This window comes from Stegostoma tigrinum, chromosome 11, assembly GCF_030684315.1.
Source record: "Stegostoma tigrinum isolate sSteTig4 chromosome 11, sSteTig4.hap1, whole genome shotgun sequence".
NCBI lineage: Eukaryota > Metazoa > Chordata > Chondrichthyes > Orectolobiformes > Stegostomatidae > Stegostoma > Stegostoma tigrinum.
The window spans coordinates 20,658,892-20,676,585 of record NC_081364.1 but is presented as its reverse complement, the minus strand read 5'-3'; the positions used below and the strand labels follow the sequence as shown (position 1 = coordinate 20,676,585).

At 39.8% G+C, this 17,694-nt stretch overlaps 2 protein-coding genes across 6 annotated transcripts in view; one reads left to right on the top strand and one right to left on the bottom strand.

Moving 5' to 3' along the window:
• ecm2 (extracellular matrix protein 2, female organ and adipocyte specific) overlaps nt 1–12,475 on the bottom strand; it is a 53,353-nt gene extending 40,878 nt beyond the window's left edge. Inside the window, exons 1-4 of one of the 5 annotated variants that reach the window (XM_059649822.1) lie at nt 12,388–12,474; nt 11,301–11,360; nt 9,366–9,419; nt 115–417 (exon numbers count right to left, since the gene is read on the bottom strand). In XM_059649822.1, coding sequence (XP_059505805.1) covers nt 115–397 — 283 coding nt within the window. In that variant the 5' untranslated portion in view covers nt 398–417; nt 9,366–9,419; nt 11,301–11,360; nt 12,388–12,474. Of the gene's footprint in view, nt 1–114; nt 418–9,365; nt 9,420–10,573; nt 10,701–11,300; nt 11,361–12,387 lie in introns of those variants that run through there. The other 4 variants (XM_048547318.2, XM_048547320.2, XM_048547317.2 and 1 more) reach the window with 4 other exon arrangements.
• cenpp (centromere protein P) overlaps nt 1–17,694 on the top strand; it is a 307,375-nt gene that overhangs the window by 278,654 nt on the left and 11,027 nt on the right. The window lies entirely within an intron of this gene.

The window sequence follows — 17,694 nt, the reverse complement described above, 5'->3', positions numbered from 1 at the left end:
GAAATATTCAAATGGTTAATGTCAACAATTTGTTTTCTTGAACTGTGATGAATTTTATTTTAATGGGTATAACTGTGGATGCAAAGATACTTGTGTTATCTTTTTGTCACTAACCTGGTAATACATTGTAGTTGGTTTCAGTTTCATCAACACCTATGTATGAATCCAGGAAGGTTGCAGTGCTTTCATCTGCATTAATGTTTCGAACTTTTGCAGTGGAGAATGAACGTCTAGGGTTGAATTGTCTGGCTGGATTGCGATTCACAATGCCAACTTGTTGTTTTTGAGAGTGGAGCTGCCTCCTCTGACCACTGTTGGTTGCCTTAAATTCCCTCTTACCAATTATAACACAAAAGTTGAGAAGTAGGAAGAACAAAACAAAATTGTTTACATTCATTATTTTTCTTTAGGTATCACCTGTAAAAAGAAAAGTGAAAATAAGCACATAAATTTCACGAATTTTATTCCCCAAGTTTCTACAGATAATTAAAATTAATATTTTACAGCTTCAAAATATTTTCATTTTGATCTAAATTAACCTTCAGAATGGGAATTTAATTTGCATGTTCATATAAATAGCAGTTTATATATTATTGAAGAAGTGAACTATGGAGTATTCGTCAAGTAACTACCTGTTTGGGTTAAACTGAAAAATATAACCTTTTCCTGTAATCAGTAGAAATCTTTTATTTCATTGTGGAAAATATGCTCATTGAGTTATGCTCAAAATAATTGCAGCTCATGAGACATGAAAAACATTTATCTGATAGTTAGCTTGGCAATGTCTTTATATTACACTCAATACCTACTAAGTAATCAGTTCTATTTTACAGTCACTATCAAGCTGAAAAGTGGGATTTAGGCAACATTTAAGTGGAAGAACGACACCAGGCAGACTACTGTGAGATTTGCCAGAGAGGAAAGAATAATAACTAGGTCTTTCATTTGTAGTCCTTCTGCTTATGATTTTTGCCTTGCTGTGATTGATCATCAAGCCAGTGACAGCATTCAGCACTGATTCATCAAATTGATTTTAAAAAATGGAAAACTATATGAACGAGAACCTTGAGAAATTAGGACTAACGCGACAGGGAATTTCATAAAACTTTTAAAACTATCAAGCACTTTCGTAGAGTTAATAAAGTAAGCCTGTTTCCACTAATAATTTGTCTTTTATGATTCTCAATGCATCATGGATTTTAAGTTATCTAAGAGATTGAGAAGATAAATTATGATACATTTCTTTAAAGAATTAAGCAAGAAATACTTGACCACAGGGTCTGCCTGAGGTAGTGCCTGTTGCTTTTTAGGGAGCAAAAATTAAGAGTAGTAAACATTACAAAACAATAAGCTGATACTGGCACAACGAGTCAAGAAGCCTTCTTCCATATTATAAACCTCTGTGGTTCATTATGTAGACTTTCTGATGAAAAATAATACAAATGTCAAATGAGAGAAAAGGAAGCTGGAAGTTGCACAAATCCTGTTCATGAAGTGCCCATGCATTGGAATGTATGTGATTTATGTCAGATTTTACAGTATAAAGAAAAGTAATGTGTTCCAACAGATCTGCACTAGTGAATTATCTAGAGCAGCTGTTCAATTGTAAAATAATTTAAGTAACGATTGCAAAACTTAATACTTCGAGATTGCATGAGGATAACAAAAGGGAAAAAATTAATCTGCAGAAAGAGTTCTTGATTTGCGTGTCAGCTGAGGTAGTACTGACTTTTGAGTCAGAAAGTTCTGGGTTCAAGTCCCACTCTAGGACTTGAGTTCAAAGTACATGACATTCTAGTTCTGTACTATTGGAGGCACCATTTTTCAGATGTGACGCCAAACCTGGGGCCCATATGTCTCCTCGCATGGAACTGAAAAATTCTTTGATAGTATTTGAAAAAGAGCATGGTGGTTACACTTCATGTCTTGTCAGCATTTATCCCTCAATCAACATCACAAATAAGTTTTTCTGATCTATATTATAATTTGGAAGTATGCATCATGCAAATTAATTGCCAAGTTTCCTCTTTGCAACATATTTCAAAATTATTGCAGCAATGTTAAATGAATGTTTGTAGACTATACACATGGGTATCAAAATCATCAGCGCAGTATGCAAACTTGCAAAAGAAAGCAAACAAGCTGTTTGTATAACTGGAGGCAAAGCACGTAAAGTTAATGTACTGACAACTTGATTGAGCATTGATTTAGCACTAGCTAATTACCTGAGTATTTAGTTCCAGTCACTTCACCATGATGGGGACATTGAAAAGATACAAAGGAAGTCAACAGATCTGATATTAGAGGGAGTCAGAGGCTGAGACGATTGATCCCAGGGATGAACAGCTTGTCATATGAGGAGAAGTTGACACTGTAGGTCTGTACTCTATGGAATTTAGAAGGGTGAGGGGGTATCTGATTGAAACTTACAGGATACTGAGACGTCTGGATCAAGTGGACATGAAGAACATATTTCTACTTGTAGAACCCCAGGGCACGGAGTTAGAGTGAAGGGACAACCTTTTATAACTGAGATGAGGAGGAATTTCTTTATCCAGAGGGTGATTTACTGGGGGCATTCTGGCAAAGTTTGCCAATGATACGAAGATAGGTGGACAGGCAGGTAGTACTGAGGAGGTGGGGAGGCCGCAGAAAGATTTGGACAGTGGTCCAGGAAATAGCTGATAAAGTTCAACGTGAGCAAATGCAAGGTTTTGCACTTTGGAATAAAGAATACAGGCATGGACTATTTTCTAAACGGTGAGAAAAATTCATAAAACCGAAGTACAAAGGGATCTGGGAGTGCTAGTCCAGGATTCTCTAAAGGTTAACTTGCATGTTGAGTCCGTGATTAAGAAAGCGAATGTAATGTTGTCACTTATCTCAAGAGGGTTGGAATATAAAAGCAGTGATATGCTTTTGAGACTTTATAAAGCACTAGTTAGGCCCCATTTAGAATACTGTGCCCAATTTTGGGCCCCACACCTCAGGAAGGACATACTGGCACTGGAGCCTGTCCAGCGGAGATTCACACGGATGATCCCCGGAATGGTAGGCCTAACATATGATGAATGGCTGAGGATCCTGGGATTGTATTCATTAGAGTTTAGAAGGTTGAGGGGAGATCTAATAGAAACTTACAAGATAATGCATGGCTTAGAAAGGGTGGACGCTGAGAGGTTGTTTCTGTTAGGCAGGGAGACAAAAGGACCCGTGGGCACAGCCTTAGAATTAGTGGGGGTAAATTTAGAACAGAAATGAGGAGACATTTCTTCAGCCAGACAGTGGTGAGCCTGTGAAATTCATTGCCACAGAACGCAGTGGAGGCCGGGACGTTAAATGTCTTCAAGGCAGAGATTGATAATTTCTTGATCTTGCAAGGAATTAAGGGCTATGGGGAGAGTGCGGTTAAGTGGAGTTGAAATGCCCATCAGCCATGATTAAATGGCAGAGTGGACTTGATGGGCCGAATGGCCTAACTTCCACTCCTAGGTCTTATGGTCTAATCAGTGAAACTGATTGCCACAATGGGTTGTGGAGGCCAAGGCATGGAGTTTGTAGAATCCCCACAGTGTGGAAACAGGCCATTCAACCCAACAAGTCATTGAGTGTTTTTTAAAACAGAGGAGATAGATAGGTTCTTGATTGGTGAGGGGATCAAGGGTTTTGGGGAGCAGGCAGGAGAATGGGTTGAAAAACATATCAGTCATGATCGAATGGTGGAGCAGTCTGAATGAGCTAATACTGCTCCTAAATCTTATGGTCTTTTGGTCTTGTATTAGGCATTATGCACTTGAGTTAAAAAGGCTAATACGGCTGTAAAAAGGCTAAAACTGTTCCAGTTTACACAAGAGAAAAAATGAGTGTGAGATTATATTGTAGCTTTGAACATTCTTAAGGAACACAGTTAAAATTAAATCCAGTAATTACAAACCCTAGCCAGAAGGCATGGTCTCAAGTCCATAACCTGAAATGTTTATGCCAAGGTACAGTGTATGGATGGTATTGAAAGATCAGAGCACTGATGACAGAAAAATTCAACAGAATTTTTTTTCCCAAAAATTGAAATTATGAGAATATATTGTGTAAAGTAATGGAGATGAAAAGTTCAATCTGAAGTCCTGTTCACTCTGATGTATAATAGAGCCACTGGATGGAGTTTCAGGCAGTCATGGGGAGTCTTAAGAAGTCTTGGGGAGTCCTAGACAGTTGTAGACTTCTGTTCCATCAGTTTAATGTAACTTGTGCTGCGTGTCACCTTTCATTGGGGTTGCGCACTTGAAATCAAGGCCCACTATTCCCCGAGTTAACACAAAAGTTAAAGATTTTTAGAAGTTCGCAGCATACCCACATTTACCTTTCTTTTAGACCAGGTTGACAGAAGTAATAGATTAGGTTTCTGCACTTGACTATAATCATTATTTATTACAAGTAAATAGTTTCTAGCTGAACATAAACAGTTCCAGCTATATAACCCTGCTAGTTATAACTCTAACCACCTTTTAAACTCCCCCTCTATATTCTTCCATAGACCGACACAGACAGGGAAAGACACTTGGGTGCTACAGGTGGAGGTAAACAACTGGGAAGGCAGTTCAATCGTCCCTGTTCACAGAGTCCACTGAGATGGCCCTTTAGGCAGGCATCCTTGATATTCCGCCTTCAGATACTTTCATTTGCTGGTCACAGGTATAGGGTAACTGGTTCACATTTATAAAGTTGTTTGACTCATCAATTAAAATTGCAGTTTACGGCAACTGAAAAGGTAAAATAATCTGGTTGACGTCAGGCTTTTTGCTGCTGACCAAAAACAACAACTTCTCCAGAGGTTGAAGGGCTTTTGTGAAAATCTTCATACCCTCATACCATTTATCATCAATAACTGAACACGAATCCACAAACTATTCAGCTCCTTGTTGTTGACAAAGCTGCATTCATACACACCCCTTGGCTCCAGCTCTTCATCAAACTAGTCTTCCACTACTGTTTGAACAAGCAGCTGTGTCAACAGTATTTGCAATGATTGGCAAGTTACTTGTATTTGACAAGTGCAGCAATCCTTCAATAATCTTTGATTTTTAACACAGTTTTTTTTCCCTATTTTAGTCCACAATCAAAAATGCAGCAAAAAGCCTGAAGTCAACCAGATTATTTTACCTTTTCAGTTGCCGTAAACTGTGATTTTAATTGATGAGTCAAAAATGCAGAAAAATAAAAAAAATACAGCCTTTATAATGGCTTCTACGATGTAATAAACCTTAACTTGTTACCTGAGGTTGGGGCCTCTTCTGCTAAGATTTATACATGGTTGATCTTTGACAATAAACTAGTAGAAAGCCCATGGACAAGCATCAGAAGGAAGTTTGATGGCAGCATTCTATCTAAGGTATCCAAGTGTTATCATCAGTATAACATGGTGAACAACAGTATGGATCTAACTCCCAACACAAAGAAACTAACAGTGAGAAGAATCCAAGTAGAAAGACACAGAGAAAGTGCACAGACTTTTAAAAAAGGAAGAGCTAGTTAGTCAGCAGCTGAAAAGCATTTAAACGGGCATCAAAGCTTTTGGAATTGAAATCAGCGAGCAGCCACACTCTGGCTCTGTTCTGCCTATTGCAACAGATGTATCCAAGGATGATGATGATGATGTTGTCTTGGATGTTGTGTATAAATTACGATTCCCAGAGCATAACTGTACAGGGCTGTTACTTGACTGGTTTATGAGAACGCTGTGCCAATTTTGGCACTAGTTTCCAAATGTTAGTGCGAAGGGCTTCACAGAGTCAACAGTGCTATGTTTGTCGTTGTCATTTCCAGTGCCTTATTAGTCAGTTGGTGGTGCTCTGTCCAGTTTAATTCATTTTTTTCACTTTAACGCAGCTGAAACAATTGAATGGCATGCTGGGTCATTTCAAAGGCAGTTAAGAGTCAACCACATTGCTGTGGCTGTGGAGTCACATTGAGACCACACCAAGTAAGGGTGGCAGTTTCCTTTCCTATAGAACATTAACCAGGTAGGTTTTTACAGCTTCAATTTAGTGGTCAACATTAGACCTTTAATTCTAATTTTTTATTGAATACACATTTCACCATCTGTCATGGTGAGATTTGAGCCCATGTCCACAAAATTATAAAAGGACAAAGTCTAGTGCTGAGACAAATGTGCTGGCACTGCCTTCTTCATACTGCAACAATAGGCCTTTGACAAAAGGGATCTTTGGAAGTCACCAAAGGCCCTACTCTGTAAGTCTGTTGTATTGACCATCCTCCTCTACTGCAGCAAAACCTGGACCATCTACTGACATCCATTAAGATCTTTGAGAGTTTTCAAACAGAAATCCTACTGAATTCTGGGGATCAATGGGAAGACCACCAGACTAAGACAAACATCCTCCATGAAGTTGCAGGTACTGGAATTGTTGTCCTGCTCCAAGTCCAATAGACAGGCTATTGCATCTGGATGGACAAAAATCGCTTATCTCACTACGTTCTCATCTCCCATGGCCAACACTCAAAAGGGTAACCAAAGGAAATGCATAAAGATACACTTGAGATTGGTCTAAAGCAGTTACATTGACACCACTGACAGGGAGGAGAAAACAGATGTCGCAAGCCATTTCGAGGCTCAGCAACTGAAGTGTTAGTTGGAACAATGATGGCAGAGGAATGTAGAAACCAGAGCTTCAGGTTTCATTTGCCCATTAAACAATGTGGCCCCATTAGAAGAAGAAAATGTGGACCCAAAATTGGGCTTCATAGTCATCTGAGGACTTATTCAACCTGATAAACATCATCCTTGATTCTGAGGGACTGACGATGATGATGTTATCTAGAGTCAACAAAGTTCATTCTTAAGTAAAGATGTGCATTTTGTCCTCATTATCCTGCAATTCATTGACGTAGTTCAACCACTTCATTAGAAAACTAACATTGGCCAATCTAGAAAAACAAGATGTCACAGACCTTGCAAGATTAATTAATGAACCTAAGAAAAAGATTCAAGCAAGGGAAATTACATACTTGAGTCAGAGATTTATTTCCCCACTATCAGAATGGAAGAAGCCCACAGATTTCACACCTGCAGAAAATCTCTTCCATCACTGATACCACTGAAGAGTCCTCAGAGGTTAACTACCAGCAAGACTTGATACTAAGCTAAACACTGCTCATGATTTTGAGCACTGCAATCTATCTGAACTCATTGGTGAACTTTAAATTGAACTAGAATGACAGCACATCAGTCTCCTACACACACTCTGATGATGCAGTCCAGTAAGTACTACTGATGGCTGCACAGCTGGTTTGTGATGCAGAGTGACCCAGCCACCAGCATGGGTTCAATTCCCACACTGGCTGAGGCTACCATGAAGAATTCCACTTCTCAACTTCTTCCCTCACTTGAGGCATGGAGACCCTCGTTGGTTGAACAACCAGTCATCTCTCTAATGGGAGAGCAGTCCTGCTGCCTCACAGCACCAGGGACCCAGGTTCAATTCCACCTTCAGGTGACTGTCTGTGTGGACTTTGCACATTCTCCCCGTGTCTGCGTGAGTTTCTTCCAGCTGCTCCAATTTCCTCCCACAGTCCAAAGATGTGTAGGCTAGGTGGATTAGCCATGCTCAATTGCCCATAGTGTCCAGGGATATGCGAGCTAGGTGAACTAGCCATGGTAAATACAGAGTTACAGGGATAGTGTTGAATCTGGGTGGGATGGTCTTCGGAGCGTTGGTGTGGACCCAATGTGACAAATAGCCTGCTTCCACACTGTAGGGATTCTGTGATTCTGTGGTCTGGTAAAGTTTACCAGATGACTTTGTGCCACGGTGTACATAACTCAGTGGAACATTGGCAGTCTTGTGTTAATTCCTTTTCAGGTTTTCATCCCTATCTTACCTGCAAATGACTCTTTTCTATCTTAATCTTAAATAGATCTCCCTATGTGATGACTTTGGTCCCACACAGTGCAGTGGTGCCCGCTACAAGTGCCAGTAGTAGTAAACACCCAATCATTACCCAGTTTTGCCTGTCTGTGACTCCAGATTCAAGAAGATGGCTCACTGTCACTTTCTAAGGGGCTATTAAGGATGGGCAAGTGACACCCAATCCTCATGAAGAAATTTGAAGATATCTGTAACAAAATGAGCTTTAATCAGTATATGCATAAAATGGAAACGATGTAGTATTCTTACTCAAAAAAGAGTTTCTTTACAAAAGTATGCCTCCAAGCTTTGCTTCTTGAAAACAGGTACAGAAATAATACAGGATGACGCAAAACAAGATATGATCTTATTTCTGCTGGGAATTGTTGCCTTCCTCATTAATTGGTCAAAAGTACAGGTAAGCTTTGACAAGTCAGTACATGGAACTCCTAGGTGGTGTGTCAGCTGTTCATCATATAATTATTTTGAGCACCATGCTATTGATTCTGCAGCTTGTATGACCACTATCTCTGGATGAACAAGAGACCACGGCAAGTGGGGTTTGAAGAAGTCAGGTTTCATGTATCATCTGCTGCTATGCAGCAGCTAAACAGATGATTGTGGCTTGCTTCATGACCTCCCATTAGATTTCTTTCTATCTCAGAACATGCATGCAAACCTGAGAGGAGACCATTGGAAAGGTAGGAATATCTTAATTTTGCTGCAACTCTCTTGGCCGAACATGGGCTCTGCACCTTCCTGATGAATTCTGCTAAATGCAGAAACCTTCTCACTGCGTCTGTTCTCATTGGAGAGAAGGAGGCTAAGAGGGGATTTAATAGAGACATAAAAGATGATCAGAGGATTAGATAGGGTGGACAGTGAGAGTCTTTTTCTGAGGATGATGACTTCAGCTTGTACGAGGGGGCATAGCTACAAATTGAGAGAGATGATAGATTTAAGACAGATGTGAGAGGCAGGTTCTTTACTCAGAGAGTGGTAAGGGCATGGAACGCCCTGCCTGCCAATGTAGTTAACTCAGCCACATTAGGGGCATTTAATCAGTCCTTGGATAAGCATATGGATAATGATGGGATAGTGTAGGGGTAGGGGCTTAGATTAGTTCACAGGTTGGCGCAACATCGAGGGCCAAAGGGCCTGTTCTGCGCTGTATTGTTCTATGTTCTCTATGTTCTATGCCCTGTCAGAATGTGACTGCCTCAGCGGATTCAACTTGGGTGGGATCAGAGTGTGCTCCGAGGAAGACATTGCTAGTTTTACACATTCCAATGCTGTTCAGCTTACTTCAGTATCAACTGGTCAGAGAATTTGGGGTCTTCCAGAATTCAATACTTTAGCCATTGCTGATGATGAACCGTCCATAAACCCTGACAATGTGTGTCTGGCTTTGGCATAGGCCACTTCCATAGAACTCTTACTCACGTTCTTTTGTGCTCAGTAGATGAACTCAACTTCACGGCTAGGGTTAGATGGTACCTAGGAGATAGAACAGCCATTGAGGAAAAGGAAAAACATCCTTAGAATTGCCATCTCCAGTAGGATGCATTCTAGCCAATGTGAATTATACATAGTAAATATTATGTCCCACATGGGATTTATGAGCTTCAATCCTGTGTACACTATGATGTGTAAAAAGGACAAATGGAACATATTAAATGTGCCTGGTCAATTGTCCATGTCTGACCACTTTGGATGACAGTCTGTGCAATGACAAGGGACAGTACTGATCTTTTGATCCTGGAGCACCCAACTTGATACTTGTTGGACATGCCCACGGGGATGTGACACCACCCCAAACAGCGTACGTTGCCTTCCTATTTACCTTGGCAATCTATTCACTGAACATATGGACCAGAGAACAAAACTGACATGACCACTAGTATGCAGGGCCTTCATTTATCTTCCTTCCCACATCCAGGACAAACTAATTCTTAGCAATCAGGAACAAAATGCTGCTGTCCATTGTTGTCAATATTCCTAATTAAGAGTCACTAACAAATGTATTTATTTGACTGACTGGCCCAATTCCCATGGAAACATTGACTTTTCAGAAGTCATTTTGACAATCATAGTCCAAAATTGTGTCGTGCCTGAGTATAAGAGGTTCATTTTCTCCTCCCACAATGATGACTGGAACCAGTTCAACAGCTTGTTGCAGAGATCCAGAATTTCCACACTGATTTTGTTCTCTGTAACTCTGGATTGTCACAGAGAGGTTGATCCTTCTTAACCGCTGCAGTGGGTTGGTTGGTTAATCTGGCTACTGAGATTTTTCCTGAATCCTGTTACGCATTATCAAGAAGCTCCTACACAATAGCCTTTTGTCCAGACAGGGAAATAAAATATTCCAGACTCCCTGGGCCTGTAATCCACGACCATTCTGCCCTTCAGCACCTTCTACTGCAACCAACAGATATTCCCAGTTTAGCCATTTTAAATGGTAGGAAAAGGTATTGTTTAGTTTCTGGAAGAAAATGTCTGGCGCTATAATTCAGCTGAGTTGTCCTTCTCTTTCCAGATGGTGCTCCTATTAGTAACTGAATAACTACTTGCAGTTTGCAATTATTGACTTAAACATTAATGTTTAAAACAACCATTGCAAAAAAAATTTAAAAAAGGAATGAACTTACCAGTTCCCCCTCCCACCAGACAGGCACATTCTTTGTACACTCTCTTGGAGTGTATTTGAAAGAATGTGTTTTTTTCGGAATAGTCTGGCTTATTCCCTGAGTATGTAACAGCCTGGGTCCCTAGGGTAAACGAGCGTTGGTTGTAATAAAGAATCAAAGACAGGCTTCCTGAAGAAACAAAAAGCTTGCTTGGAGGATGGAAAGTTATGATTCAGTGGTCCCTGGGATAGCAAGGCTCAGCTGGGAAACTCCTAAAAATGTAACAGCTATTGTAAACATTGGCCACATTTTTTTATTCTGATAAGGTACGTAATTGTGCTACATTATACAGCAGAGCTAATATAAAGCATATTTAATTGTCAGCTGCCATGATTTTATGGTGGCTTGGGGAAAAGCCTTTTAGAAAATGTAAAAAAAAATTGAATTTATATAAATTCATGTTTGTAATCCTGCTCCAGCAGAAAAAAATGAAATGGAACAATGTGAAACTTCAGGGAAATCAAACAAAAGCCACAGTTCTTGTAGTAGAATCTTAATTGCTTTAGTTATAAATTTCTTTTTGCAAGTACTGAATTTGGACCATAGTGTAAAACAAAAGAAGTGGGGAAATTGTTGCACTAACTCACACTTCCTGAAACTTGATACTATCAAGGAGTTAGGGAATACTGAACAAAAGGCAGTTTATAGAGAGAAATAAAGCATTTTAGACACTAAAGAAATACATTACCACAACTCTTTAGTTCTTTTGTGAAGCCAAGTTCTTCTTGCAGTCTTTGTTATCTTTAGCCTAATGAAAACCAAGAATGAGCTAAACATCTGAAGATTTTCAGCACTGACAAATGTTAAAAGCTGATGGTCTGCATATTTTTAAAGTGAGGATTGCCTAAGTAACTTTAAAGTTTCTACTAAGGAAAAACAAATGTAGCGACAATGTCTAAGTAAGCTTGCGGGAAGTACAAGAATGCAATTATTGCTTAATTATTAGGCATTGAACATCTGGGACAGAGCTAGTAAACATGCCGCTCCCTGTGTTAAACAATGTTACTCACCTTTAATCAAAGAGTGCTTAAGTAATAGGTGTAGGATGGTAATCACATAAATCAGAACAGTCCCTTTCTCCACAGATTCTGCTAGCCCTGCTGAGTTTCTCCAGCAATTTCTGTTTTTAAAATACTCCCTTATGTGGTTAAAAACTAAAAAAATTCCAGTAAATTTGATGTTTTCTTATTTAGTTCAGTTAAAAACAAGTCAACCAAGTTTTCCTTTTCAGATATAAAACCAATTACCTGAAATTAGCAGAGTTGAGTTGTGAAATATGCCTTGATCTAATTTGGCAATTTAAAGCAAAATAAAAGCTGACTAATTTCGAATCAGAAGAATCTTTCTAGCTCCATTTTGGTGATTGATTCCCAGTTGAAAGGGTACATTTGAGCCATATGAATCAGTGAAAATAATGTGCCTTGGTTGGGCAGTTTCTGGATTTAGTTGGACTGTTTGAATAAACCAAAAGGAAAATGTTCCATCTTGAATATGAAAATAGAGTAATTGATATACCTTTTTAAAGTCTTATGGTTGGCAATGAAAGCAGTTCTGTGCAGTCACACTAAGCAAATGAGTACTAATTAAGCAGCCTGCTTTAGAACTTGCTCAGTTTTCCTTTCCATAATTTGTTTTTGCCCATTTTGCATTGACTCAACTAGTTTCAACCCTATTGAAGCCTAGGTTTGAAAATTTCACTCAAAAATATTTTAAACAGCAACAACTTTTATTTACATAGCGTCTTTAAGTTTTAAAAAAAACAAAATCAATCTGACCTTTATAATACAGTTGCCTCATACGCCTAGATTTTTCAGTGTATAGTGACTTTAATTTTTTTTGGAGCAGCCATGCATACGTGCAGCTTAGTGGGAACATTAGTTCCAGCTGTTCTTCACATACAGCAAGCCAGTGCTGAGTCAAGAAATGAAAAGCTGTGTGGCTAAAAGCCTGATCAAAGAGATAGGTAATGGCAATTGCCAGTCCTTAATACCTATCATGTGGAAGGACCATGAAAGCAATGAGGAGGGAACAAACAAAGCTCTGATGAAGGGTCTAGGCCCGAAACGTCAGCTTTTGTGCTCCTGAGATGCTGCTTGGCCTGCTGTGTTCATCCAGCCTCACATTTTATTATCTAGGAGGGAACAAACAGCTGTGTTTCCAAACTTGAAGAGTCCTGCAAACCACCACAGCAGTTGAGAGTTTCCAAGATCATACAATCGAGGAGGTGGCCACTCTCCAGGCAGAGACAATTCTGGATAGAAGATGGGTGACCATATGAAAGAGCGGGAAGTGCTGGAGATATCAAGGTACTTCCATTCTTAGGCTGATACTCATCATTGGAGGTAGCAAAGAGTGAACTCATCTTGAAGGAATGTAATCCAGATCATAGTACTAATGGGCAAAGCATTACCACAAAGGGTGGTGACGACAAAATGTGATAATACAATCTTTTTAGGAAAAACCATGGCTAAAGAGATGGACAGATGTTTCTGTAACCATCTTGATTAATCCTACATAGTGTGTTGCCTCCCTGTGCCTGAGCATAGGTCTTTGCAGAGGGGGCACAGAATATTCTGCAGGGGATGCCAGTTGTGGCACACGCTGGTATTGAGAGAACAAATATTGAGGTTGTGCAGTCAGACTTTTAGAACTTCAGGAGGAAGTTTAAAAAGTATACGATCAAAGGTAGTAATGTCTGGATTACTCCTTGTGCCTCATGCCAATGGGAACTGAAATAGGCTGATCAAGAGAATCAGTGCGTGACGAAGTGTGATACAAGAGGGACAGCTAACATATTCCTGGGCACCTGAGACCAGCAATAATGTATGGGCTGCACCGCCACAGGATTGGAAGCAATAACAGTTCACCCAAGTGGTTGGGGAGAATTTCGTCTAAATTGGTACGGGCTTAGGCACCGTGAAAAAGAATTATAAAAGAGGAACATTGTGCACAAAGGCATGAGTGTTGGACAGTAATGGAAAAGGAAGTCCTACCACATTCAAGATTACCAAGAAGTGTAAGAATGAATGCAAGGACAGGTTCAGAATTCATATGTGTGAATGAGATTGGTGAACTACAAATTCAAGTAGTTTCATTGGGAATGGATCAATAATAGAAATGCAGCTTAAAAATAATGAGGTATAAAGTGTTCAGAAAAGTCAAGGAAAGAAGAAAAGAAATTGGGGTGGCACTAATAAAGAGCAAAGGCATTGTAATTGTAAAAAGAGAATGTCTCTTGAGGGCAAATAATCCATTTGGGTCAGCGTTGAGAAGCACAAGGTGGATAAGCACACACCTAGAAATATTCAATAGACCTCCAAATAATGAAGAAAAGGAGACACAAATCTGGAGGGAAGTCATAGAGATGTGCTAGAAATATACAGCAGCAATATTGGGGACTGTAGTTCTCTGAATAAATAAATAAATATTAAAGCATTAAAGGGACTGGGGGCATTCTGGCGAAGTTTGCCGATGATACAAAGATAGGTGAACAGGCAGGTAGTACTGAGGAGGTGGGGAAGCTGCAGAAAGATTTGGACAGTTTAGGAGAGTGGTCTAGGAAATGGCTGATGAAATTCAATGTGAGTAAATGTGAGGTTTTGCACTTTGGAAAAAAGAATACAGGCATGGACTATTTTCTAAACGGTGAGAAAATTTGCAAGTCAGAAGTGCAAAGGGATCTGGGAGTGTTGGTCCAGGATTCTCTAAAGGTTAACTTGCAGGTAGAGTCCGTAATTAAGAAAGCAAATGTAATGTTGTCACTTATCTCAAGAGGGTTGGAATATAAAAGCAGCGATGTGCTTCTGAGGCTTTATAAGGCTCTAGTTAGGCACCATTTAGAATATAGAACATAGAAAAGTACAGCACAGTACAGGCCCTTTGGCCCATGATGTTGTGCCGTGGAATAATCCTAATCCAAAAATAAAATAACCTAACCTACATTCCCCTTAATTCACTGCTGTCCATGTGCATGTCCAAATACTGTGTCCAATTTTGGGCCCCACACCTCAGGAAGGACATACTAGCCCTGGAGCATATCCAGCGGAGATTCACACGGATGATCCCTGGAATGGTAGGTTTAGCGTATTTTCCTGATGAACGGCTAAGGATCGTGGGATTGTACTCATTAGAGGTTAGAAGGTTGAGGGGAGATCTAATAGACACTTACAAGATAATGTATGGTCTAGAAGGGGTGGACGCTAGGAAGTTGTTTCCATTAGGCGGGGAAACTAGGACCTGTGGGCACAGCCTTAAAATTAGAGGGGGTAAATTTAAAACTGAAATGAGACAACATTTCTTCAGCCAGAGAGCGGTGGGCTTGTGGAATTCATTGCCATGGAGTGCAGTGGAGGCCAGGACGTTGGATGCCTTCAAGGCAGCGATCGACAAATTCTTGATCTCAAAAGGAACCAAGGGCTACGGGGACAGTGCAAGGAAGTGGTGTTGAAATGCCCATCAGCCATGATTTAAATGGTGGGGTGGACTTGATGGGCCGAATGGCCTTACTTCCACTCCTATGTCTTATGGTCTTATGGTCTAAAGTAAAGCAGAAGGATGAAAGGGAACTTCTGAAATGTTTTCAAACAGCCTTCCTTAACCAAGATATCAAAGTGTGGAGTTGAATGAACACAGCAGGCCAAGCGGCATCTTAGGAGCACAAAAGCTGACATTTCAGGCCTAGACCCTTCATCAGCCTTACTTAACCAGAATGTTCTTGGTCCTGTTAGGAAATAGGCATTGCTGAACAAGGTAGCGGAGAATGAGGTAGACCATGTAGGCTAAATATCTGTTGAAAAAGACATGGCAAGTGTAATCAGCACATCAAGTGGTTTATATTAGTAATGAGAAAGAAAAATAACAAATCTAAATTTGAACTTCTAAATTTATAAAGGGCTAAATTTAATGGGATATTTGGGTATCTGGCCAGGATAAAGTATAGTCAAGTTTTGACAGGAAAAACTGTAACAGAATAATCTCTTCCCCTTTAAAGGAAGAGATGTTTCAGGTACAACCTAGATATGTTCCAGTAAAACTTCCTTGGATCAAGAGGGAGATGGAGAATAGTCATGTGTGCTCTGACTGACGATGTGTCCAACCTCTCCATCAATTGATGCTTCATCGTGAGCCCTTTTGTTTTTGGCTGTTGTTGTCAGCCAGTAGTGGTTTGCCATTCCCTTTCACTCTCAGGGCAGGGCATAGAGGCAGAGCCTAAGTTTACCTCAGGAATGGGAGACAAATCCATGCTATTACCATTATTCCATAGCATATAATGATCAACTCCCATAGAGAAAATTATGAAGCAAAAAGATGATATCTGGTGAATCCTTCAACTAAGAACCAGGCCAATACAATAAATTCAGAGGAGAAGAGGAAAATGAAGACAGGTAGAGAGAATAGGGAAATGGAATGGCAGTTAACATAAAAGGTAACCTAAAAATCTTCCAAAAAACATGTAAATACTAAGTAGGTAATAAGAAGCAGGGTGGATCATATTCTGTGTAAGAAAGGTGATGTATGTTTTGAAGCATATGGCATTGACAAAATATTGGTAGAAGCCAAGATAGTAAAGGCCATGAACGGGTGAAAATTGATAGGCAAAACATACTCAAAAGGCTATGTATGCTTAGAATCAATGTCATCTGATCCAGATCGCTTGTCTCCCAGGTTGCTGACAGAAGTGGGGATGGATATCTAGCTAAAAGGTCTAAAATATATTGAGAAAATGTATCAGTAATTTTTAAAAAATTCAAGAGATGTCTGGCCAGATATTAACATCTTCCAAAGTTAAAAACACAAAGTAAAACGTGCTTCAGCATTTCATGCTAAAGAAAACATTAATCCTTTAATACTATGCTGCATTTAGAAAAACAGAACCTTGCTTTTTGATTCATTCCCTCAGTAATTGAGGAATTCCCTATGACACTTTTGTTTGTGTACCAGTAAAATATCACAATGAATACTAATAAATCAACCTATGAACCTGGATGTGGGAAACTAAATTCTAGTTTGGAAAGCTAATTGTCTAGAATTGTAAAGAATTCCACAGAATAACTATGGTCGGAGAGAAGAAATTCTCATTTCTGTCTTAAATGTGTGGTCCCTTACTCTGAGATAATGCCTACTGGTCCTAGGCCCTTCTAAAATGTAGAGACAACCCATCCTCATCCACCCTATCAAGTCCTCCAAGAATCTTGTATTCTTCTAATAAGGTCACCTCTCATTCTTCTAAACTCCATTAAGAATTTTTTTTCTTCTGATGAGATGAGGAGATTACTGACCAGACCCGCATTTATTGACCTTAATCACCCAGAGGGCTGTTAAGAGTCAACCACATTGCTGTGGCTCTGGAATTGCGTGGAGGCCAGACCAGATAAGGACATCAGTTTCCTTCCTTAGATTTAGTTAATTTATTTACTCTACTAAATTTCACCATTTGCTGTGGTAGGAGTCAAACCCAGGTCCCCAGAACATTACTGGGGTCTCTCGATTAAATGTCCAGTGATAGTACTGATAGACCATCGCCTCCCATGGCTTATTGTGTGGCTTGTGCCTTATTGTGAGTCATAAGTTGTTTTCTTAAACATATGCCATCGTTCCTTAACTGCCTTTGTTACTCAACTCCTTTCTTAGTGCACTTCTCAGCAGGCTCTATACTTGCTATGAGCAAACCTAAATAAATCAGTGTAAGTACTGAAGTTAGTTCAGAGAAATGGTTAACAGGTACCAACATCTCCCCTTTATATTTCACAATACTACCATTGCTGAAATCCCCACAATCAAATCTTGGAGGGTCAACATTGACTATAAGATTAACCAGATAAATACAGGGCTACAAGAGCTTGGATATTTTATGGGGAGCATCTCACAACCTGATTCCCAAAGCCTGTCTGTCAGTTGGAATGACATAAGTTGGGAATGTGATAATAGATAATAGGTGCAGGAGTAGGCCATTCATTATGATCGTGGCTGATCATCCACAATCAGTATCCTGTTCCTGCCTCATCCCCATAACCCTTGATTCCACTATCTTTAAGAGCTGTATCCATCTCTTTCTTGAAAGCATCCAGAGACTTGGCCTCCAC